Source organism: Geotrypetes seraphini, chromosome 16, assembly GCF_902459505.1.
Source record: "Geotrypetes seraphini chromosome 16, aGeoSer1.1, whole genome shotgun sequence".
NCBI lineage: Eukaryota > Metazoa > Chordata > Amphibia > Gymnophiona > Dermophiidae > Geotrypetes > Geotrypetes seraphini.
The window spans coordinates 9,609,581-9,635,475 of NC_047099.1; the positions used below are offsets into that span (position 1 = coordinate 9,609,581).

At 42.3% G+C, this 25,895-nt stretch overlaps 1 protein-coding gene across 8 annotated transcripts in view; it reads left to right on the top strand.

Annotated features, from left to right (window-relative positions):
• CHD8 (chromodomain helicase DNA binding protein 8) overlaps nt 1-25,895 on the top strand; it is a 105,775-nt gene that overhangs the window by 22,368 nt on the left and 57,512 nt on the right. For 5 of the 8 annotated variants that reach the window (XM_033924188.1, XM_033924185.1, XM_033924186.1 and 2 more), the window contains 11 exons: nt 8,345-9,213; nt 13,150-13,500; nt 14,225-14,595; nt 15,854-15,971; nt 17,426-17,605; nt 17,858-17,926; nt 22,221-22,276; nt 22,686-22,887; nt 23,458-23,595; nt 23,678-23,799; nt 24,853-25,096. In XM_033924188.1, coding sequence (XP_033780079.1) covers nt 8,473-9,213; nt 13,150-13,500; nt 14,225-14,595; nt 15,854-15,971; nt 17,426-17,605; nt 17,858-17,926; nt 22,221-22,276; nt 22,686-22,887; nt 23,458-23,595; nt 23,678-23,799; nt 24,853-25,096 — 2,592 coding nt within the window. In that variant the 5' untranslated portion in view covers nt 8,345-8,472. Of the gene's footprint in view, nt 1-3,097; nt 3,229-8,321; nt 9,214-13,149; nt 13,501-14,224; nt 14,596-15,853; nt 15,972-17,425; nt 17,606-17,857; nt 17,927-22,220; nt 22,277-22,685; nt 22,888-23,457; nt 23,596-23,677; nt 23,800-24,852; nt 25,097-25,895 lie in introns of those variants that run through there. The other 3 variants (XM_033924189.1, XM_033924187.1, XM_033924191.1) reach the window with 2 other exon arrangements.

The following is a 25,895-nucleotide window of genomic DNA, read 5'->3' on the forward strand; positions in this document are numbered from 1 at the left end:
TAAAGAGAGGGTAAGGTTGTGCGGACTGGATGGACCATTTATCTGATGTCACTTACTTTGTTACTATGATGTGCAGGCACTCATTTCTGAACATGTGTAATTGTTTTCTCAGGCTTCACCAGCTGTCGTCATGATTGTCGCAGTTGTCCAAGTCTTGCCGTGCCTGAACAAGTGGAATCAACATTTCAGCCAGGATTGGAAACACGCAATCATCCATCCCATTATCAAAAATCCCAGATCAGGATTGTTACAACTTCCGGCCTATACCATTTTTTTGCTAAATTATCTGAGAAGGTAGTGTATAATCAAATCTTAAGTTTAGTCGAATAAACTAACATCCTTCATCCAAATCAAACTGGATTTTGGCAGCATCATTCCACAGAACACTCATTACCAATTCAATTTTTTCTCAATCAACACAAATCGGTAGTCCGTATTTCATTGGACTTATCGGCTGCCTTCGACATTATAGATCACCAACTTCTCCTGAACAGATTATCAGCTGTAGGTATCAAAGAACATGCTCTCAAATAGTTCTATTCATATCTCAAAGATGTACTTACACAGTTGTGCTTAACGGCACCTCCTCTAAAACTTATACTAACAATTACGGCATTCCACAGGGCTCAATTTTATCACCACTGTTGTTCAATATCTACCTGGCCCACTCTTGACATTATGAAAGTCTATAGGCTTTACATCCTATGCCTATGCTGACGATATTCAGCTACTTCATCCTTTAGATCCCACTAACTTCAATGAAATTCAAGGTATTAACTCAAAACTATCCAAGATCAAAAATTGGCTCGGAGACAGTATGTTGTCCTTAAGCATGTCAAAAACTAACTGCCTATTCTTCCCTTGGAAGGAGGGCCTGCAATTGTCCGCCTCAATCTGCATCGACAGATATCCAATCACCATGGTATCTTCAACAAAAATCCTGGATGTGATTGACAGTAAGCTCAACTACCATCAACAAATTAGCGCCGTTGTCAGGAATTGCTTTTATAAAATTCGAATGATTAGATCTCTTTCCAGCTTCCTGGAGCCCTCTTCACTAAACATTTTAATCCATTCATTAGCTATCACTACAATAGACTATTGCAACTTTCTCTATAAAGAATTACACAAAAAGAAATCAGATGGCTACAACTCATTCAAAATACTGCAATCAAAATTATTACCAACTCAAAAAAAAATGATCGTGTTTACCCCGTTACTAAAAAAACGCTCACTGGCTCCCTATTCCATCTTCATGAATCACCTTCATAATCACCGCCCTCATTTTCAAAAAACTCAAATTTAGACTGCCAGCTTTTATTGATAAATTATTGATTCCGCATATTCCCACTAGAACTCTAAGATCTTCTCAAAATTTACTTTTTGTCCCTTTCTTCAAAACTTTCCAAATGCAATCAGGGCTGTGGAGTCGGTAGATAAATGTTCTGACTCCGACTCCTCAGTTTTTTGTACTTCAGACTCCGACTCCAGGTACCCGAAATTTCCTCCAACTCCGACTCCACAGCACTGGTTAATTTTCAGATCGTTAAAATGGAATGTCAAGTTGAGAGAAATGAGCATTTTCGACATCACCCTCTTTTTGCTTTTAATCAAGGTTCTAAGGCCGCAGAAGCTGCTCGCAACATTTGTGCTGTGTATATAGTGGGTGCTATAGCTGAAAGAATCGCTCGTGATTGGTATGCCAAGTTCAAAAATGGAGTCGATAGATAAATGTTCCGACTCCGACTCCTCAGTTTTTTGTACTTCTGACTCCGACTCCAGGTACCCGAAATTTACTCCGACTCCACAGCCCTGAATGCAATGGACCACTTCATTCGCCGTTACAACACCCCAAATTTGGAACTCCTTACCCTCCTATCTTAGGGAGGAATCAAACATTGATAAATTTAAAGGAGCATTTAAAAGCTTCCTTTATAGAAATGCTTTCACTCTAACTCGAGATTTTCTCAAAATTTCATTAAAGGCAGCTCAGAATTAACTTTTGTGATGTCCTTAATTGCATTTGTGATGTCCTTAATTGCATTCCTTTTTTAATAATATTGTATTTCACCCTCTGCCCTCTTGTTTCCTGTATGTCTGTCGGCCCCGTCCATGTCTTGACTTTTGTTAACTATTTTAAATTTTGTTCTCCTCATTTTAATTGTATTGTATATCGCCTAGAATGTTGATAGGCGATTAATCAAATTTTTAATAAAACCTTGAAAACCTGAAGAAAGCCAGAGCGCGATGGCTGAAACTTTAGTTCTACTTATTCAGATGCAGCAAGGCCTGGGCAATCAAATGTGTAATTACATGTGCAACACTTTCCACAATACATCATGAATCCCAGAGTAAGGGAATTAAGAGACAGCACACACAGCAGCAACTCTTCTTCCTCCTGAGTCATGTCTTTTGTGGAGCTTTTCACTTGGCCATATGAGTCTCCTGTCATGTCCACGCTGCCCACTTTATGAGGATGGTGTGCTGCACGTGTTTGAAAATGGAGAGGTGCATTAGATTGACAGGTTGAAAACCATTGTCATAGGAAGGGATCTAGAACTGGTAAATCTCCTTTCCAGTACTGGGTAACACATAATATATTTCTATACTTTTAAGAATAAAAAATGTGTTTCTCTAAAGAAAATCTCCATTCTGCATTTACACTTTATATCAGGGGTGTCAAAGTCCCTCCTTGAGGGCTGCAATCCAGTCGGGTTTTCAGGATTTCCCCAATGAATATGCATGAGATCTATGTGCATGCACTGCTTTCAATGCATATTCATTGCGGAAATCTTGAAAACCCAACTGGATTGCGGCCCTCAAGGAGGGACTTTGAGATCCCTGCTTTATAAGTATTAGTGTAGCATAAGTATCTCCAAACCTGCTCACGGACATGTTTTTTTTCTCCCATCCTGCAGTTGAATCGGTGGCTTCTGATGCTCAAGTGATGTCATGAGCTGTAGTGTCTTAGGTCCTCTGCTACAACACATCCTCATGACATCACTTGGGCTGCTGCAGCCACCCTTGAGTACATCCACTGCACAGGCCTTGAGTTCCATCCAAATCCCCTGCAATGCTCACCAGCTGCAGCCACCACTGCCCAAGCTGAGGAACATTAACAGCAGGCAACGGTAGAGCCAATTCATAATATGCAGGGGAGCAGGCTATGCCGCTGGGAGACCAAAGGAAGACATGTCCGAGGAGGATTGGTTATAGTTTAGGAAAAAGGTAAAGGTTTGTTTTTTGAGCAAGCCTTTGCAGCAGGGCTATGATTTATGTATATTTCTTGCTGGATGGTAAGACTGTACCTTTTTTTAATGAGTATGTGATGTTTGTGTAATGTTGTCTTTTTTTTTTTAGTTTGTTTTTGTTATTCTATAATTGTGGAGTTTACATATACGTAAACAATGTTATATTGGTGAAATATAGCTTTTAAATAAAATATAGGATGCTTTTTCGATCTGCTTCCCTTCCACTATTGTTTGAGTAGTGTTAAGAGGAGTTAAGGGGGAGAGTGTGGCACAGTGGTTAAAGCTTCGGCCTCAGCACCCTAAGGTTGTGGGTTCAAATCCACGCTTCAGACAAGTCACTTAATCCTCCCATTGCCCCAGGTACATTAGATAGATTGTGAGCCCACCGGGACAGACAGGGAAAAATGCTTGAGTTCCTGAATAAATTCATGTAAACTGTTCTGAGTTCTCCTGGGAGAACAGAATAGAAAATTGAATCAATAAATAGTGTGAAAAGTTTCAGCCTCTGATAACCAGAGCTGGTATTGTGACATCATAATGCCTCATTCCACCAATCAGAGCCAACCTCATCAGTGATGTCACAATGGCTCACTTTTTTGAGCCCCTGTCCTGCACACTGCTTTTACAGATCAGTTTATTTTCGACTGGCATTCTTATCCACGTATCTTTACCATAGGACTTTATAGGGACCCCTGAAAAAGACATTCTGTGGAAACATGGACCGTATCCAGGGTCCAAAGCTTTTCAGCAGAATACGTCCTAGAGGTTTTTATGTGGTTTGCCAAGTTTTAATAATAATAAAGTCCATCTCAGGAACATCATTTCTCCACATTGTTTTTTTTTTTTGTTTCTTCTTGGATTTGTCTATGGAGATTATTGGGTCAATTCTCTTGTTTTTTTGTCTCGCTTTTGCTACATTTTGATTTCTAGAGTGGCGCAGTGGTTAAAGCTACAGCCTCAGCACCCTGAGGTGGTGGGTTCAAACCCCATGCTGCTCCTTGTGACCCTGGGAAAATTACTTAATCCCCTCATTACCCCTGGTACATTAGATAGATTGTGAGCCCACCGGGCAGGCAGAGAAAAATGCTCGAGTTCCTGAATAAATTCATGTAAACCGTTTTGAGCTCCCCTGGGAGAACGGTATAAAAAATTAAATAAATCAAGTGTGAACAAATATGCTCTTCAACCACACAAAGAAAATTGTTTTGGATGTGTTGGTTTCTTTATCTGAAGGTTCTTGAGGGATGTTGGACCCATCTTCTTTTGTCAAGCTGCGCTAGTGGTTTTTATCATGAGCCGGTACAGTAAATGCTCCAACGCTCGTAGAATTCCTATGAGCGTCGGAGTACTTACATTGCCGACCCGCACTAAAAATCTCTAGCACAGCTTGATAAAAGGGGAGGGAAGGCAGTCTGTAGGCATCCCCCTCCCCTTCAAAGGCATTACAAATCATGGCCTTAAACTACAGAAAATAAATGTTGAATTTAAGCATTAGCAAGAATTATCTGACTCTCAGAGTAGTAGAGCTCGAGAATAAGATGGAACGGAAGTGGGAGTCTTCATACTGGAATGGCTCAGGTACTTTGAATCTTAATTGAAAGCAAGGCTCAGTCTAGATGAGCCGTCTCTTATTTCTACCAACTCACTCTTTCTTGGGTTCTACATTGCCTGATCTCTATAGCTCCTCTCAAACCTTTTTTATGATCCTGCATCTAGGGAGAAACAAGTCCTTTGGAAGCTGAAGGTGTATTGGGTTTTTGTTTGTTTGATTTTTGCCTCATTTCAAGTTTCAAGTTTATTAAATTATTTGATTAAACGCTTTTCGGGATACAAAGCGTTTTACAAAGAAATAAAATTGGATTTCTTAAATCACAAATACATCGTAAATAAAAATAATTACTTAAAAATTACAAAACGAACTGGGGTAACAAACACATGGAACAGTAGGAAAGGAGGGATAAGAAAAAATACAATAAAAAAAAAAAAATGTGTTAATCAGATTGGGTTAGAACATAAGGATAATAAGAGGAAAAAAAAAATAAAAATTTGCAAACTTGAAAATCTAAAAAAAAAGGGGATATATAATCAGAGTTTAATACAAAATGATGAGATTAGGAAACAACCAAAAAATAAACTTTTAGTTAAAGGCTTCTTTAAAAAGAAAACACTTTAAACTATTTTTGAATTTATTCAAATCTTGTTCAAGTCTTAAATAAAGAGGGAGTGAGTTCCAAATAGTAGGGGCTGTAACCGAAAAAATCAGGTCACGGCGAGTACCGATGATTTTTAAAGAGGGAACATATAGGGACGCTTGTGAGGATGATCTGAGAACTCTTGACGGGCTATAAGGAATCAGAAGCCTATCTATAAATGCAGGAGTATTGTTTCTTAATGTCTTAAAGACTAATAGTGCTATTTTATAAGTAATTCTATATGAAATTGGTAGCCAGTGAGCGTTTTGAAGCAGAGGTGTAACATGATCGAATTTTTTTGAACCTGAGATTACCTTTATTGCAGTGTTTTGTATGATTTGGAGGCGCCTTATATCCTTAAGATATGCCCCCTTTAACAGGGAATTGCAGTAGTCTAGTTTTGAAATCACTAGAGAATGAATTAAAGTATTGAGCGAAAATGAATCGAGAAGGGGAACCAATGAACGGATCATTCTTAGTTTATAGAAACAATTTTTCACCAAAGCACTGATGTGTAATCTGAAAGAAAGATTATTGTCTAAAATGACGCCTAAGATTTTAGTATTGGTAGTGAGGTATAGAGGTTTGTTATCTATTAAGATTGGGTTGATGAGTTGTACACCTTCTTTCCCTGAAAAAAGCATAGATGTAGATTTATTGATACTTAAAGAAAGTTGATTATTGTTCAACCAATCGTGAACTTTGGCCAGCTTAATGTTGATTTCGAATATATCCTGGGAACTTGAAGAATCTATGGGGTGTAAAAGTTGAAAATAATCCGCGTAGGCATACACTGTAAATCCTATAGATTGACATAGTGTTAAGAGGGGGGCCAGATAAATATTAAATAGTAATGGGGACAATATGGACCCTTGAGGTACTCCATAATTTGTTTGATAAGGCTTTGAAATAGAATTGTTAAAGTGTACTGAAGAAGATCTATTGGTAAAATATGACTGAAACCAATCTAAAACTTGGTCTTTGATGCCAATGGAAGAAAGGCGGTGAAGTAGTAAATGGTGATCAATAGTGTCAAAGGCTGCCGCTAAGTCTAAAGAAATGAGAACGACAGATTTATGTTGGTCCAGAAAGTAATGAATAGTAGTGACAAGACCTAGTTCTTGCGGAATCCTGCTTGATTGGGATGCAAGACATGAGTTTTGTCTACAAAGTCTGACAACTGTTGAAAAACTACCTTTTCAGTTAGTTTTGCTAGGAATGGAAGACTCGCTATTGGACGATAGTTAGAGCAATCGCAAGGACTAGTTTTAGAATCCTTGATAATTGGTAGAAGTACTGAATGTTTCCAGTCTTCTGGAATTGATGATGTTGACAAGCTTTTGTGAATAATTTGTAGAATAATTGGACCGAAAACTGAGAAGTATCGTTTAAGAAGAAAAGGAGGAAAAGCTTCAATTTTAGAACCTTTAAGTTTTATTGATTGAAATAACTGTCTTAGTTCAGATAGGGTAGGAAGGATAAACTTGGAGCATGTAGCTTGAAAATTAATTTGATCTTCATCAGAAATAGCAGGAGTTTTGTTGATTATATTAGCTTTGATAGTAGTAATTTTTGTGTAAAAAAAATCAGCTAAACAGTCGGCTGAGAGGGAATCATTGGCAGGAATATCCGGTTTATGTTTAAAGGTAGTTAATTGTTTTAACATTTTGAAAAGTAATGAAGAATTCTTAGTCATAAGTTCTTTCTCCCATCAAAAGAATATAAACTTCTTTAGGTAGAACAAGGTCCGAATCATTCCATCAGTGGGTAAGGATATTTTCTTATGATCAGTTTGAATGGGATTTAGTAAACACTGAATCGCTGATGACATCAGAGCTAACTTGCACACTAAATGGTGAGACCTTGGCTAGGACCACAGCGGAACGTGATTTAGGGGTGATCATTAGTGATGACATGAAGGCTGCCAATCAAGTGGAGAAGGCTTCCTCCAAGGCAAGGCAAATGATGGTTTGTATCCGTAAGGGTTTTGTCAGCAGGAGACCTGAAGTGATAATGCCACTGTACAGATCCATGGTGAGACCTCATTTGGAGTATTGTGTTCAATTCTGGAGACCACACTACCGGAAAGATGTGCTGCGAATTGAGTCGGTTCAACGAATGGCCACCAGGATGGTCTCGGGGCTCAGGGATCTCACTTATGAAGAAAGGCTAAATAAATTGCAGCTGTACTCACTAGAGGAACGAAGAGAGAGGGGGGACATGATTGAGACGTTCAAATATGTTACGGGCCGAATTGAGGTGGAAGATGATATCTTCTGTCCTATAGGTTCTTCGACCACCAGAGGGCATCCGCTGAAAATCAGGGGAGGGAAATTTCATGGTGATTCCAGAAAATACTTCTTCACAGAAAGGGTGGTCGATCATTGGAACAGTCTACCTCTGCAGGTGATTGAGGCCAGCAGCGTGTCAGATTTTAAGAGAAAATGGGATATTCAAGTGGGATCTCTAAGGGAGTAAAGACAGGGGGGTGGGTCATTGGAGTGGGCAGACTTGATGGGCTATAGCCCTTTTCTGCCGTCATATTCTATGTTTCTATGTTTAATTAGGTCATCTTCATATGAAGGTGCCAACGCCTCTTGCCAATACGAGTATGGTTGCTCTTAATGAAAGTGTGTCGACTTTCAGAAAGTGCTGACTTTATAAGTGCCTGTTTCTGATTTTATCTGATTGTCTGTGGTGATTTTTACTTTGAGATTATCGACCACATATGGCAGGGTTTTTTTTATTTTTGGGGAGAGGGATTTAATTTCAACCCTTGCAGCTACCATAACTCTTTAGGAAGGTTTGTAAGTAATAACCCTGAACCTGCCAGAATTACTAGCTGTATGTTGCATGTTTCTGTTCTTTCTGTTGACAGGTCTTTGATTCTTATTCCTGCAGGAGTTAACACCTTCTGAGTTTCGATGATGTCTCATGAACACTGATCTTCAAGCAGGTAGTGGTGTGTGTGTCTCGCTCTCCCTCTGGTTCCCAAGGGGATTGAAGCCTGTGAGGGTCCTTCTTTGGACATGGCTGACCCTATCATGGACCTCTTTGATGACCCCAGTCTCTTTGGGCTAGATTCACTAACAGAGGAGGCCTTTGGCCAGAGTGGGCCGGATCCCATGGATGATGCCTTAGGCCTCACTGGCATCTTGGACCCATTGGGTCAGTTGGTTCAGGACTCTGGCATTATAATAAGGAACACTCCACCAGAGCCGCAAGTGCCACAACCACAGCCACCAGCACCAGAATCTCTGATCCTGCATGACTATACAGCACAGCCAGCCAACCCTCAGCCAACTCCTACTGTTCAGATACAGCCAGGACTCGTGCAGCTCCCCAAGGGACAGGAGTTACTAGAACAGGGTAATCCGTTTATGGGCGTTTCAGCAGGTGGAGGTGGGCAGCCACAAGCACAAAAGATTGTTATCCTGAAAGCACCAGCTGGGATGACAGTGGCTGGTACACCATTAACATTGGGAAGCACGCAATCATCTGCTAATGGAGGCAAGGTGACTTTTGCCAAGGTGCTCACTGGCACACCGCTGCGACAAGGGGTCTCAATAGTCTCTGGCAATGCTGTCCTGGCTGCTAAATTGACGACTGGGCCAGGTGGAACACAAAGAATGGTGCAGGCAGCCCGGCCAGTGAAACAGTTATTACTGCAGCCTGTAAAAAGTCAGGGGACATCAGGGAGCATTGGAGCTGCAGGATCAGGAGGCATTGCGTTGAAACCTGGAGTCACAGTGACTTCTTCCCCAGCACAGGTAAATTACTGGTATATGTGTTTTACATGATCGCTTCAAACCACCATTCCTAGCTCCAGACATAGTTGTCTGCATCCCTCAGTGACTCATTGATCATCTTTTTCTGTTCCCCGTGTCATTTGTGTATCAATTAATCCAGGTAAAGAGAGAGAGTCTTACCTTACTGTGGTAGAACAAACAACAAAAAAGGCAAGAGAGATGTCCTTAAAAACCAAATGGTATCAATTTATTCTTTAAGAGTATGTCGTCCCAAAAGGATCCAAGTTTCAGCATAAGAGTATGCCTTCATGAGAGGACACTAAAAACATAACATATAAAACGTGTACATATCAAAAAATATATACAGTACTATACAACTTTTAATGTAAAGCATAAACATGCTTAAAACTATAATATCAAAACACATAAAACTGCGCAAACCATTTAAAACATTTGCTTATCAGGAACAAATAGTAAATTATATAAAAAGGAAATAAAACATACAAATCTCAAAATAATAGATTTTATGTTCAACAAGAAGCCATGAGAATAAGATGTCAGATTCAGCCAAAGGTGTATAGTTCAAAAAGTCACTTTATTGATGAATATGTCACAATAGCTCAAAGACTCGACACTGGCAGTGTTTCAGTGAGCGTGCCTTTATGAAGTCTGTTTTGGGTATAGGTACTAGTGCTGCCCGATTCACCGATTTGAATCAGGTGAATCGATTCAGTTTAAAAAAACTGGCCTCCCTGCCGCAAAGGCCTGCCCCCCTCCCCCCTCCTCCTCCTCTCCGCCGCCGCGAAGGCCTGCTTCCCTCCCCCCCCCCCGCAAGCCTGCATTTCCCCCCAGCTTCCCCACTCTTACCTTAAGCAGCTAATATGGCAGCCTGCAGGATCGCTGGTGCTATAGCGATCCCTGCAGCTGCCCGTCGTCCTCAGCGGCACGTTCTCTCTGCTACGGTCCTGCCCCTGCTCTGACGTCAGGGGCAGGATCGCGGAAGAAAACGTGCCGCGGAGGACAATGGGCAGCTTCAGGGATCACTATAGCAGCAGCAATCCTGCAGGCTGCTGTATTAGGTGCTTAAAGTAAGAGCGGGGAAGCTGGGGGGAAATGCAGGCTTGCGGGGGGGGGGGAGGGAAGCAGGCCTTCGCGGCGGCGGAGAGGAGGAGGAGGGGGGAGGGGGGCAGGCCTTTGCGGCAGGGAGCAGGCCTTCAAGGCGGGGAGGCAAGCCTGTGCAGAGGGAGGAGGAGTAAGGAGTAAGAGAGGGGTGAAGTGAAGGTGAAGAGAGAGACCAAACCAAAAAGAGGGGGAGGAAAGCAGAGGAGAAGTGCTGGACTAATGGAGAGAGGGAGAAGGGTACAAGAGGGACAGATACTGCTCCAAAGTAGGTGGGCAGGCTGCATGATGGCAGGAGAGATAGTAGGAGAAAGCCTGTACCTGGGGAAGGGGATACAGGAGGTAAGGAAGAGAGAGAGAAGAAACTGGATATGGAGAGAGATAAGATGCTGGGTATGGAGGGAGCATAGGAACAGGGATGCAACAGAAGAGAGATGCTGGATGAAAGGGTAGTTGAGAAAAGGAGAGATGGTGTATCTATGGATGGTGGGGTCCATTGCTGCAGCTGCGGGGGGATGGAGATGAACAAAATGAAAGATGCCAGACCTCCGGGGGAGGAAAGGGAAACACAAGGGGAGGACAGAGATGGAAGATGGATGGTTAGCAAGAAGAAAGAAGGAGAGCCTGATCAGAAGACAACCAGACCAACATGGGACCAACATGATTTGAAAAATGACCAGACAACAAAAGGTAGGAAAAATAATTTTATTTTCTGTTTTGTGATTACAATATGTCAGATTTGAAATGTGTATCCTTCCAGAGCTGGTGTTAGACCACGAACGTGAGCTAGGATTTAACAGAGAGAGGAAAAGTAATTTTTGTTTATTTTGTATGCACCACAGGACCAGTGTGGGTAAGAGAGGACAAAGGGGTTGAAGAGGTTATAAAATAAACCCACCAGGATGTTTGGAAAAAAACCACCCAATTGGGCAGGAAAATCAAATCGAAAAATCGATTCAATAGGCTGAATCGAATCAAAATTATTTTTTTCCTGAATCGGGCAGCACTAGTAGGCACCGTAAGTACACACAATTGTGTGTCCACAGTTCTCCAGTTTTTCTGTGGACACCCATTCCTGCTTTCCTTTCTACGCTTTCCAGCGCATAGACACAATTGTGTGTACTTACTGTGTCTACACCCAAGACAGACTCTCGATAAAGGCACGTTCGCTGAAACACTGCCAGTGTCGAGTCTTTGAGCTATTGTGACATATTCATCAATAAAGTGACTTTTTGAACTATATACCCTTGGATGAATCTCTGACATCTTGTTCTCACAGCTTCTTGTTGAGCATAAAATCAAAACCATATGTATTTCTATTATTTTCAGATTTGTATGTTTTATTCCTTTTTTATATGATTTGCTATTTGTTCCTGATAAGCAAATGTTTTTAATGGTTTGCATTGTTTTATTTGTTTTGATGTTATAGTTTTAAGTCTGTTTATTCTTTACATTAAAAGTTTTATAGTATGCATATATATTTTTTTGATATGTACATGTTTTATATGTTATGTTTTTAGTATCCCCAGATAAAGACATACTCTTCTATGCTAAAACTTGGATCCTTGTTTGGTTTTTAAGGACATCTAAGAACATAAGAATCACCACTGCTGGGTCAGACCAGTGGTCCATTGTGCCCAGCAGTCCGCTCCCGCGGTGGCCCTTAGGTCAAAGACCAGCGTCCTAACTGAGACCAGCCCTACCTGCGTACGTTCTGGTTCAGCAGGAACTTGTCTAACTTTGTCTTGAATCCCTGGAGGGTGTTTTCCCCTATAACAGCCTCCGGAAGAGCGTTCCAGTTTTCCACCACTCTCTGGGTGAAGAAGAACTTCCTTACGTTTGTATGGAATCTATCCCCTTTTAACTTTAGAGAGTGCCCTCTCGTTCGCCCTACCTTGGAAAGGGTGAACAACCTGTCTTTATCTTCTAAGTCTTTTCCCTTCAGTATCTTGAATGTTTCGATCATGTCACCTCTCAGTCTCCTCTTTTCAAGGGAGAAGACATAACATAACATAACTTTATTCTTCTATACCGCCACAATCAGACAATTTCTAGGCGGTTTACACCGAAGAGAGCTGGACAATCAGCGAAGTACAAAATACAAATAGCAAAAGTACAACATATTTCTTAAGAACAGTCAGAGTAGAATTATTGTTATTAATATAACTTCTATTTAGGAAATGAATTTTATCAAACAATACAGTCTTAATTTCTTTCCGAAATGCGCCATAAGACAGCCTGGCTCCACTGATGTAATTACCCAACCAGGACTGCTGCTTACTTGCTTGAAACATAAAAGTCCTATCCAGAAAAGAACTGTATTTACAGGCCCAGTTTCTCTAATCTTTCACTGTACAGCAACTCCTCCAGCCCCTTAACCATTTTAGTCGCTCTTCTCTGGACCCTTTCGAGTAGTACCGTGTCCTTCTTCATGTACGGCGACCAGTGCTGGACGCAGTACTCCAGGTGAGGGCATACCAAGGCCCAGTACAGCGGCATGATAACCTTCTCCGATATGTTTGTGACCCCTTTCTTAATCATTCCTAGCATTCTGTTTGCCCTTTTCGCCGCTGCTGCCACGCATTGCACGGACAGCTTCATCGACTTGTCGACCAGTAGTTCCAAGTCTCTTTCCTGGGGATTCTTTCCAAGTACCGCCCCGGACATCCTGTATTCGTGTATAAGATTTTTGTTACCGACAAGCATCACCTTACACTTATCCACATTGAACCTCATTTGCCATGTTGCGGCCCATTTCTCGAGTGTGTTTGTCTCTTGCCTTTTTTGTTTGTATCAGTTAGATCAAAATTTCTTCTTTTTTTTTCCCCCCCCTATTAGGGTGAGTCGAAACGGATCACCTTGGTTCTTCAGCAGCCATCCCTGACCGGGGCACCAGGACAAGTAGGACCCCGTCACGTAGTGCTGGGTAGCCTTCCCGGAAAAATCGTGCTACAGGGTAACCAGCTGGCGGCACTGACGCAAGCCAAGAGCACACCGGGCCAGGCCCCGAAGGTTGTGACCATCCAGCTTCAAGTGCAGCAGCCCCCACATCAGCAAGAGCATCATCCACAGAAGATCCAGATTTTACAGCAGGCTCCAGCACAACCACTGATGGTCTCCTCAACAACCACTGCACAGGCTGTACCCCAGCGACTCGCCCTGCCCCTCAAAGTGGTGCTACAGCCACAGGTAATGCTTAGGGCCCTATCCCAGAACCTGCTAACTCCGTGGTAAAGCAGGAACTGCTGGACTCTAATTCTCAACTCTGTCACTGATTCTGTGTATGTGACCCTGAGGGGAGCTAGTTGACCTCTCTGTGCATCTGTTCTATTCCTTGGTTCTATCAATTACTGATTGTGTGTACGTGTAATACTGGAGGAATCATTAATCTCAGGAATGGTTTAAATCAGAAAGTTTGGATATGTTGTAATAAATATTTCTTTTGGAGATGAAATAACAATTGAAAAGTCCTGATTTTTTGTTTGTTTAACTCCTGATAGAATTAGTCAAATGGAAGTGTTGTTTATTTTGATATACATTGGTTGCTGAGAAAGATAAGATCAAGGACAAACTATGTGGCTCAAGCTTCTGAAATTTAGATATTGGTCACCAGTCTGTGAGAGTCTTAAGCTTCTTTTTCATGGGTGTGATGCGATTTCTCTGGGGAGTGACACATAATAGGAAGATACTTGGCCTTGGTTTAGATCACAACACAATTTACATACAGTTTTCCCAAACTGGGATGTGGACAAGGCCAAATGCCCTGCAGTGTTTTGGGCACATGAGCCATCTCGGCTAATCTGCAGTTGGCAATATTTATTTTATTTTGGAGTGGGTGGAGGTTTTAGTTTAAGGGGTGTTTTTTGTTTGTTTGTTTCTTCCATTTTATTTTTCTCTTTCTCTATTTTCTCAGGCTGGCTCATCTCAGGGAGGTTCCCCAGGCCTTTCTGTGGTGAAAGTCCTCACCGCCAGTGAGGCTGCAGTAGCCCTTTCCACTGCAGCACCTTCAGGGAAGCAGGAGAATCGAAAGCTGGAACACCAGAAGAAGCAAGAGAAAGCCAACCGCATTGTGGCAGAGGCTATTGCCAGGGCCCGGGCCCGTGGAGAACAGAACATCCCCCGAGTGCTGAATGAAGATGAGCTGCCCATCCTGAGGCCTGAGGAGGAGGGAGAGAGAAAAAGGAGAAAGAAATCCTCGGGGATTGGAGGAAGCAAGGATGAAAAGCTAAAGAAGACCAAGATTGCACTGGGCACCAACAAATCGAAAAGCAAGGGAAAGACTAAGTGAGTTATGGGTAAAGGAGGGAGGAAACATTTAACATCAAGGGCCTTTATGAAGTGTGGGGGAGGGGAGGTGGTGTCTGCTTCTCTTTCTGCTTTTCTGTTAGTTACTAGGAAAATGCTGAAACGAGTGATAGTACTCTCCGGTGTTCCTAATCTGGATCTCCTATAGTCCTTTAAACCTTTTATTGGTTCAACTTGACATTTTCAGGTATGTCAATGTGCCATATAGCTTTCTAGATTACATAGGACCTGTTTGCAGCCCTTGACTGGGAGCGATCATGTTTTCAGGATATCTCTGTTGAATATTTATGAAAGAAATTTGCATGTGTGTTAACTTCCATTATGTGCCAATCTTGGTCGCACTTACAAGAGATAACCTGACCCATTTCCGGGCCCTTTCAGACTGAGGACCAGAAGTGAAAACCAAAGGTTACAGGTTTTCCATGTAATCCTGGGGCTCATATAGTCTCAAAGATTAGAGAATAACACGGTGATAAAATTCATCACCGTTCCCATCCCCGCAGATAACTGTGGGAAACAATCCCGTGTTATTCTTTAGCATCTGTCTCAACCGCAGCCCTTTTACGCCAGCATTCTTCAATGCAAGGCTTGAGAGTCAGTGGCTGGTTCTTCCCTCTCTAGGTAAAGAATGACATGGAGATGGTTTCTGCTGGGACGGGAACGGTGATTAATTTTGTCAATGTGTCATTCTCTATCAAATATCTCATCTAGCAGCAACAGCACGCACATTTGTAACTTGCCATGAGCCTCGGAAATTATGGGCTATAAGTTTGTAATAATAACAACATCCTGGGCTATTCCTGCAGAAAATTCAGTTTTTATGAGGCCTATGGCTATTATCCACTGGCCACTATGGAGACAGCAGGGCTATTTTCTTTCATGTAATTTTTTGTTTTTTCATATGTAAATGCTTTTCTTTTTTTTTGTTTTGTACTCCTACCAGAGCTGGAGTACTTTATTTTTGGTACTTTATGAACGGAGTGATAGGGGTGCTGCAAGTAATGGACATCCATATTCTTTGTGAAAGCTGCTTATGACCTTTTCACAGTTGCTTTTTCCATTCTAACTATTATGATGTACTGTTTTGGCTTTTTGTGTGCTGTGACCTCTGTGTTAGAACCCCTCTTGTTTTCCTTAGATTTAACCACCTTAGTGTTTTATTTCATTGACATAGTGAGTGTAGAAAGAAAATATTTTATTGCTGTTTGTCTATCTGTCCTCCTCTTACCCTTCTTAGCACGATCACTCCTATTGTGGGAAAGAAACGGAAGAGGAATGCCTCATCTGATAACTCCGATGTGGAGTTGATGCCCACACTGTCTTCCCCACAGGAAGAAGATGAGAGCAGCATCCAGGTAAATGGAGGGAGATGGATGCAAGCCCAATGGGCTGCTATAGGGTTTCTTTTGGGTTACATTTGTGCTCTTTTCAGGCCTTTGGCTTGAAGGTTGAAGCAATTTAGTTTCTTGGACCTTTGTGGAGGTAAGACCATAAGAATAGCCATACTGGGTCAGACCAGTGATTCAACTAGCCCAGTGTCCTGTCTTCACAGTGACCAATCCGGGTCACAAGTACCAAATAGTAGCAATGTTCAATGCTACCAACACAGGGCAAGCAGTGGCATCCCCCATGTCTGTCTCAATAGCAGACTATGGACTTTTTCTCCAGGAACTTGTCCAAACTTTCTTTAAAGCCAGTTAAGTTAACTGCTCTTGCCACATCCTCTAGCAATGTGTTCCAGAGCTTAACTATTTTCCGAGTGAAAAAAATATTTCGTCCTATTGATTTTAAAAGTATTTCCCTGTAACTGAGTATCTCTATGCCAAATCTGTTTAGAGTGTCTATTTCCTTATTGTCCATGCCAGACCAGTCTTTTTTTTTTCCAAATCTTTATTCATTTTTACATCTCACAACAAGTGTACAATAATATAACAATTGATTCATATAGATCATTTGAAAATCTTTTCTATTATCATAAATACATAGATTTAAGTCCCTCCCCCACCCTCCCCTTCCACCAATAATATAATATAATTCAGTCTTGACAAGTGGGTTGTGTTTTTCTGCCAGCAGATGAAGACAGAGGAAAAAAAAAAAGCTCAGTGCTGATTTCATTACCTTACAGAGAGGTCTGGTGCTGCCTTCTGCTCATCTGTACCCAGCAAATGATACAAATAAGGCAAACAGCAGAGATGACTAGAAAAAAGAACCAAAGATCTGGTTCTGAGTAAAACTTTTCTGTCCTACAGGGCAATTTGGGATCTAACATAAACTGTATTTTGGCAACAATGCCTGCATCAGGAGTCCAGAATCTGGTTGGATACATTGATGTTATAAATAAGGCTGTGAGTTAATCTGGTCAAACTTTCATGTACCAGCGGGCATTCAGCGTCTGTGAAGTGGCATGAAATGCTGTTAAAAAAACTATTGCTGAAACACAGTCCATATCGGATCCCAAATTGTTCTGTTGGTTGGTGAATAAAGACACAATGCACAACCAGATCTTTGGTTCTTTTTTTTTTTTCTTTATCATCCCTACAGTTTGCCTTATTTAAATAGTTTTGAAAGAAACTGTTGTCTTGGTTGGTTCAGCAGATGATACAGGTACATGGCCTGCTGCAGCTATAGGCCCAGCTGGTGGAGCAAGGAACCTGAGCGGTGCTCCAGGCAGCAGTCCAGTTGGAACGGAGTTCCTACCCCTTGGGAGAGGTGCTTTTCTGTTCCGTAAAAGCACTTCACGTCATACAGGTTACAGTGTAAATGTCAGTGTGTACATAGGGTAGAAACTGTTGACCCGTTTGATCTGCAGAAGCGGCGCTCTAACCGGCAAGTGAAGCGGAAGAAGTACACCGAGGACCTGGACATCAGGATAACTGATGAAGAGGAGGAGGAAGAGGTGGATGTAACGGGCCCTGTGAGACCAGAGCCCCTGCTGCTTCCCGAGGGACCCCCAGAAAGCGAGGTCTTGCCATCCATGCAGTTCTTTGTGGTGCGTCCACCCTGGCTTTTTTTTTTCTTTTACTCCTCTCATTTTACCTTTTTTTTCTCTCTCCTTTGTTTTGCCACCGTGCTCTTGCTTTATTCATCCCTTGCAGAGAAGGGGATAGAAGCCTACTCTAATTAAAACCTGGAGAATCCTACAGCATTGGGATCTCTGGGGAGGGGTTATAGAAGGGCATAGTAATGGGGTTGTTGTGAATGCGAAAGGTGCTATTCACCCGCTTCTGTCTCCATCCCACAGGAGAATCCAAGTGAGGAAGATGCTGCCATTGTCGACAAAATCCTCTCTATGAGGGTGGTGAAGAAAGAGGTAAGGACTCGTGCAGGCATCAATTGCAAACAAACGAGTAGTAGTATGCATTTAACCTTTACTTTGTAAGCCATGCCCTTCCCCTAGAAGGGGAACTCTGGAGCAGAGCTTGGGAGCTGTGGATTGTTATCCTAAGATCAGAGAAGCAATTGCTCCATGATGAGAACATAAGTTTCCATACCAGGACAGATCGATGGTCCATCAAACCCAGTATCCTGTTTCCAACAGTAGCCAACCCAGGTCACAAGAGTAAAACAGATTTTATGTGGCTTATACTAGGAATAAGCAACGGTGTTTCCCAAGTTTAATGACTTTTCTTTTAGGAAATTATCCAAACCTTTTTTTAAATCCTGTTATCTAACTGCTTTCGCCATATTCTCTGGCAACGAATTCCAAAGTTTGTTTACATGTTGAGTGAAGGGCATAGAGTAGTGGTTCCCAACCCTGTCCTGGAGGACCACCAGGCCACTCGGGTTTTCAGGCTAGCCCTAATGAATATGCATGGAGCAGATTTGCATGCCTGTTACTTCCATTATATGCAAATCTCTCTTACGCATATTCATTAGGGCTAGCCTGAAAACCCAAGTGGCCTGGTGGTCCTCCAGGACATGGTTGGGAACCACTGGCATAGAGAAAGTGGAGAGGGACAGATTCTTCAAACTTTCGAAAACTACCAGAACGAGAGGGCATTCGTAAAAATTAAAAGGGGACAAATTCAGAACCAATGCTAGGAAGTTTTTCTTCACCCAAAGGGTGGTGGACACCTGGAATGCGCTTCCAGAGGGTGTGATAGGACAGAGTTCGCTATTGGGTTTCAAGAAGGGATTAGATGATTTCCTGAAGGAAAAGGGGAAAGAAGGGTATAGATAGAGGATTATACAGGTCCTGGACCTGATGGGCCGCCGCGTGAGTGGACTGCTGGGCACGATGGACCTCCGGTCTGACCCAGCAGAGACATTGCTTATGTTCTTATGTTCTCCGGTTTGTTTAAAGTCTACTACTTAGTAGATTCATTGCATGCCCCCTAATTCTAGTATTTATAGAGAGTAAATGAGCAATTCACATCTACAAAGATCATACTGTAACCCCTTCATTCCTCATTAGAGCTGTCCAATTCTCAATTCAAATCGATTCGCCGATTCACTCTGGCTGAATCAATTCGAATCGATTTTGCCTTACCGATTTAGTGGTCAGATCTTGGCTCCTTCTCTCCCGCAGCAGCAACAGGACCATGATCGGAGTCAGAGGAGGCAGCTGTAAGAGCAGAGCTTCCTCCTGCTACAGAGCCACGGGAGCAGGCTCCTAAAGCTAATCCCTCACCAATCTAAGGTGGGCAGCTATGAGCTGCACCACAAAGCATGGCTCTCGGTGCCAAGCAGAACCGCATATGCCCAGCAGCAGGGGGCTGGCAGCTGCAAGCATAGTCGTCAGAGCAGGGGGACATGGAGGCCATGGCTCCCCCCCCCCAAAAAAAATAGTGTCATTTGGTTTCTTCTCATTCCCTTCCTCGGGGCCCCCCTTCCTACCTTCCCAGCCGGCACTGCTTTTCCTTATACGCTAGTACTGCCAGCTGGTTGGCTGGCCAGTTCAAGTCTCCTCTCTATGGCAGACTTGAACTGGCCAGCCAACCAATTAGTAAATTGGCACTAATAAGTGAAAGTGCCATAAAAATAGATTACATGTCTTACATGTCTGCCTTGCGTAAGGTTGACTCGCAACTCGATGTTAGTTGGGACAAATCTAAACTCATCCCCATCTGGAACAACGCCAGATTTCAAATACAAGGCTCTCCAGTCACCTGGTGACAATGGCAACAATGTGGTATACACACAATCCAGGACCTGATGCAGGGAGACAGTTGGATGACTTTTCAAGACCTATCTCGAAAGTGGAAATTGCCCAATAGCCAACAATTCCAATGGATCCAGTTAACACACTGTATCAGGAAAGTGATACCGGACCCCCATACCTTAATCTCTCGTCCAAGTTTGGAAACACTACTAGCCAAGTTCTCGGTATGGCACAATAAAGCATCTCTCTGGTACAAATGGCTACAAAAAACTTACTTCAGCATTCCCAAGAACTCAGCTCTTAAATGGAATGTGGATCTGAACCTACCATCGGATGCTATAGACTGGTCTGTCATTTGGCAACAACTGTTTAAGTCCATCAAATCAGCATCTCTGTTACAATCCATGTATTATGTATTACATAGAGCTCTATGGACTCCCATACTGGCCAATAAGATAGATTCGACAAAATCCACTGACTGCTGGTCTTGTTTAGCGCATACAGGCTCTCTGAAGCACCTTCTATTTTCATGTAAACATCTGACACTGTATTGGGAGAAGGTATGGAATATAATATGTTCAGTGTTACATATACAAGAGCCACTCACTTTTAACATTATCATTTTGAATTCAAATGGTATTTCCTCCTCCCTTGGCTCATCTGAATGTAAATTATTGACCATAATGATGTCTCTAGCTATTCAAAATGTTCTTTGTTGCTGGAAAGATCTGTCAAAGATTGATTATCATACCTGGTGGAATAATCTTTGCCTGATTAGCAAATATGAAAAAGCCCTGGCGGAACGAACTACTTCCCTTTGCAAATACAATAATACTTGGTCTCCTTTAATTACATATTGCTCTGAGTCTAATAATATGCCTTAACTGCAGGCGAATCGCTCCTTATTACTTCCTTTTTATGATATTGTATTCCTATTTCCTTGTACATGCCTACCAACAATCATACATCGGTTGAAGCTGTATCATATCTGTACCGTTATTCTCATGAACAAACTGTCAAAATTGCATTCTTTTGTCTTCTTCTGTTATTTTCACTTTATCCTTAATAAAAATATTTGAACTAAAAACAAAACAAAACAATAAATCAATGTACAACTTCGATGTAAGCATGTATACTGAGGCATTTACCTGAAAAGTAGGCATGGTTAGGGGTGGATTTTGTGTGTGGATTGAGTTAGGTGTTGGTATTTTAGGCCAAGAAACCCTAGCCTAATATCAGCGCCTTTGTTGTAGATGTCTTCCTGTGCCAAACTTGATTTAGACACTACTAGGTGCCTAACTTTGATTGACATGCGGTAGGTGCTGTTTTCTTTGGCGCCTGCTGAATTATTCACCATTTATAGAATCGGGGCCTAAGTGCAGAATTCTCATTAATGTGTATTGATAAGATATTAGTGAATCAGGCGCTTATATTGCAAGCCCTCTGGAGATAAAGAAATGGGAGGGGGGTGGGGGTTAAATCTTCTTGGTGTATGATAATTGAAAATTTTTCAAGTGATGTATTATATTTGGTTGATATTTACTGTACACTTGATGTAAGTTTAAAAATGAATAAAGAAATTATAAAAAAAAAAAGAAATGTATTCTGGACCTGAATGTAACTTGCCCTCAGCTACTAGTGAAAAAGAGCTGAGAGAAAGTAAAATCTTAAATTTGGCACTTTCAGATCCATTGCTCACAGCTTTTTTTTTTTTTTTTTTTTAAATTTATAAATCTTTATTCATCATACAACAAGTGTAACATTAAATAACAATTGAAACTGAATACAACACTTGAATCACTATCATACTCAACATTAAAACATTAACATTTTAACCCCCTCCCTCCTATTCCAACCATAGCCTATGCAATAACAAACCTCATATATAACATTCATTACTATTGATTTAAATGTTTGATATGATTCTTAAATCCCTCCCCCCACCCCCATTGCTCACAGCTGACATAGCTCTGTCTGGTTGTAGAAACACATACAATACAATACAGTGTCTTATACACCGCAATTTTCTGCAAGGAATCTATGTGGTTTACAACAAGATTTAGATCAAGTTCTTGAAGTTACAGTGTTAGGAGAGTTGGTTTTTAGAAGGAAGGATTGAAGGATAAGAATGAGGCTATAGAGCGAAGAGATATGTCTTTAGTTTCTTCCATATGTTGTTTTTGTGAGTGTTTCTTATTTTAAATAAAGAATTACAAAAAAAAGGTAGGTGGTGGGTTGTCTTAGGTATGTTGACAGTTTTTCCAAATGAGAAGTCCTTGGTACTCAAAGGTAGCCCCAAATATCTTCTTCCGTTGCACTTGTTGAGGTGGTGGGAAGGATAGTTTGTAGCATTGCGATGTGCATGAATTGAAGGAGTGTTGGACTTTAATATCAGAAGTTAGCCCTTCTGAGTTTTCTCCATAGATCGCTTTGTGAACCATGCAGGATATCTTGAATGTACATGTGTTTATATCATTATGTAATCTTTCTCTTTCCTTTACAGCTCCCTTCTGGCTTATACATTGAAGCTGAGGAATTTTTTGTCAAATATAAGAACTAGTAAGTCTTGCATTCAACCTTCACCTGCTGCTCCTCCTTCGTTGTACTACTGCTCATTTGATTTGCCTCATGTTTACACAATGAGTGGATGGAGTAATAAGGTCTCATAGGGGAGGGATTGTGAGTAATCATTGTATATGCCCTCTAAATGTCTTGGAAGTATATAGGGGAAGGAAGGGGAGTATTGCTCATGATTGTATATTCTACTCATAAGTACCTAAGCATTGCTGTACTAGGTAAGACCAAAGGTCCATCAACCATGGCCAATACAAATCACAAGTACCCCCCCCCCCCCCCAAAGCTTGTACTTCCATTTGGTTCCATCACTCAGCTCCCACTTGAATTGCTGAGGAAGGAAAAAGATGTCCCAAGGATAGCAAATTATTTTCCTTTTTTGTACCTGATACAGCTCCTACCTACATTGTGAGTGGGCTACCATCGAGCAACTGGAAAGAGACAAACGTATACACCAGAAACTAAAACGCTTCAAGGCCAAGATGGCTCAGATGCGACACTTCTTGCCTGAGGACGAGGAGCCCTTCAACCCGGACTACGTGGAGGTGGATCGGATCCTGGATGAGTCGCATAGTATTGACAAGGACAATGGTGAGGTGAGTTGGTAGAAAGTGTGTGACTTGTCAGTCTTACTAATTTTCAATATTAATGGATAAGAACTGTTCCATATGAGGAAGTGGACAGTGTTGAGCTTTTCTAACAAACTGATGTAAACAATTATACATGGCTAAGTCTTTGAAATTGATGGATAATGAACATTTGAAAGTGCATTGTGTTAAGTGTGAGATACATGCTGGAGTTTTTTTGCCTGTGAAGTTGTTTTATCGTATGTCAGAGGGTAACTTCCCCTGATGGGGTTCTGAGGCTTTTTTTCTCCAGTTTAAACAAGAGCAGAGAGTCTGTATAGTAATTACTGCTCCTTTTGCTCTCGTATATGGTAGTGGATTTATCACTCTTCCCCCATTCCCACCCCCAGTGCTGGCCCATGCTAGATGAAAGGGATTGGGACTTGTATACCACCTTTTTGTAGTTTTACAACCACACTCAAAGCAGTTTTACATACAAGTACTTCAAGCATTTTCCCTATGTGTCCCGGTAGGCTCACAATCTATCTAATGTACCTGAACAGTCTTCGCATTCACTGTAATCCCTTGTGTGTCTTTCAGCCAGTGATTTATTACCTGGTGAAGTGGTGCTCTCTACCTTATGAAGATAGCACTTGGGAATTAAAGGAGGATGTCGAAGAGGGAAAGGTTGAAGAATTCAAACGTATCCAGGCACGGCAGCCAGACTTGAAGAGGGTGGTGAGTTTTAGGCGTCGCCCGTTCTTTTTTGGATACTTGCTGCCAATAAAGCCATACTAAAACTGTCTCATTGTCTTGGAAGGTCCGTCCTGCCTCCACGTCATGGAGGAAGCTGGAGCTGTCAAGAGAGTACCGAAATGGGAACCAGCTGCGGGAGTACCAGCTAGAAGGGGTCAATTGGCTACTCTTCAACTGGTACAATAGGTGAGCTTTGGGGGGGGACAGGAACCAGGTGTTGTGGGTCAGGAGGTGATGCAATATCCACTAAATAGCAAATTTAGGGATTGGAACCTGTATACTGCTTTTTTTGCAGTTCTACAACCACACTCAAAGCGGTTCCGTAATGAAACCGCACGGGACATTGATGCGCTGACAATGGCGCACTGACAATCTCGCACAGGACTTCTGCGCTTTGGTTAAAAACTGTTCCTGTTACCGCTGTGAGTGGGGGTCTAGGGGGAACACCCCTCCCAGTAAACTGAGAAGTGTTCGCGCTCATGGTGGGAGAGGGAACCCCCCCATTGCACTGTAAACTGCTGTTTTCCTTTGGTTTTCAGGAAAACGGCAGTTTTCAGTGTAGTGGGGGGTTCCCCACACACATCCCAATGTGAGCGCGAACTGTTGTCAGTTTAGTAGGGGGGTTACCCCCACACACCCCTTTTGAGCGCTAACAGTTTTTAGGTGGCGTGCAGAAGTCCTGCATGGGATTGTCGGCACGACAATGTGCTGCGCGTTTTTGACAAGTCACCCTCAAAGCAGTTTACATACAGCATTTTCCATGTCTGTCCCGGTGGGCTCACACTCTAATGTTCCTTATGTAACAAGCTTACACTGTTTTGCACCAGTCCAACAAAATCATTTAATAAGTGCAGGCCAGCCTCGTTGCCACGATAATAGTAACAAACCAACTTTTTATAGGTGGCTATGAAAACACACACCCTGAAGCTCCCTCCCTTTTTGTCTATAGTGCTTCTGTTTTCAGGACACTAAGCCCTTCAAGGTTTGATCTTTGGGAGTCAATTGAGCACAAATCTATGCTTGCATTATGTTGTCTCTCCCTTTCCACTTTAATGTCTTATGATTTCTTCTGCCTTCCTAGTTTTGCCTGTTTGTTTCTCATTTGCATATAGGACTGCATCTTGAGTTCCCTTTGGTTTTCCTTTGCCTTTTTCTTACATATACCCCCACTTCTTTCTCTACTACAGTTGTATCTCCTTCCATTGTTTTCTCTCTAACTCGCTTCCTTTGGCATTGTAGGCAAAACTGCATCCTGGCAGATGAGATGGGCTTGGGGAAGACCATCCAGTCTATTACCTTCTTGCAGGAGGTGTACAGTGTAGGCCTCAGGGGACCCTTCCTGGTCATTGCTCCTCTCTCCACCATCACCAACTGGGAACGGGAGTTCTCGGGCTGGACCCACATGAACACCATCGTGTACCATGGGAGCCTGGCCAGCCGGCAGATGATACAACAGTATGAAATGTACTGCAAGGATTCAAAGGTAGGCTGCTCCCTTAAGTCCCCTGAGACTGCACAAAGAACAAAACCTTCTTTATCGTCTCTCCAGACCAGCACAGAAACTGATGGGTTTATGCTCCTCTGCCAGCAGGTAGAGACTGAAACACTAACTTTTGAGATCAGTACAAGTTGGCTGTGCAGTCCCTCTTACAACCGGTCTTTTCTCAGTCTCCAGCAGGTGGAGTGGTCTGTGTGCAGTCTGTGCTGAGTTTTGTTGAGGCCAGTTGGATCTGGTTAGTGAATCTTACTTGGCCTTTGGTCTGTCCAGACTGATCTGAGGGGACTCTCTTGGGGATTCTACCAACCTTGGGGGTGCCATACTTGAAGGGAGTCGTGTCCCTCCTCCATTTTCTCCATGTCCCCAAAATTCTTTTAGAGGTGCCTCAGCTGTAAGCCTTGCCACCGATACTGGCAAGGCATATGGCTTAGAGAGCCAGTGGAGTCTGTTCTGACAGAAAAAAAAATATCCTGAGGCAGTGCCGGTCTGAAGGGAGCCTTTAATTGACTGTGATTGATTTTTTGTTGTTAACCGACACTTTTCTTTCAGTTAGGTTGGGTATTGTGAAATGTTCACTTTTAAAGGAAAAAAAAGTGCTCATTGTGCTCCAGACACGAGGTCGATGCAGCCATCCTGTGCTCGCTGTGTGCTGTCTGCTGTGAAGGGGAATCCTCGTTGGCTTCGGGTGCTGGCGTCCAGGGATCCCCTTTGCGAGTGCCTCGCCACCACACAGGGATTCCCTTGGATGCTGCCAGTCAGGGAAATAAGGTTTCCCTTACTACTG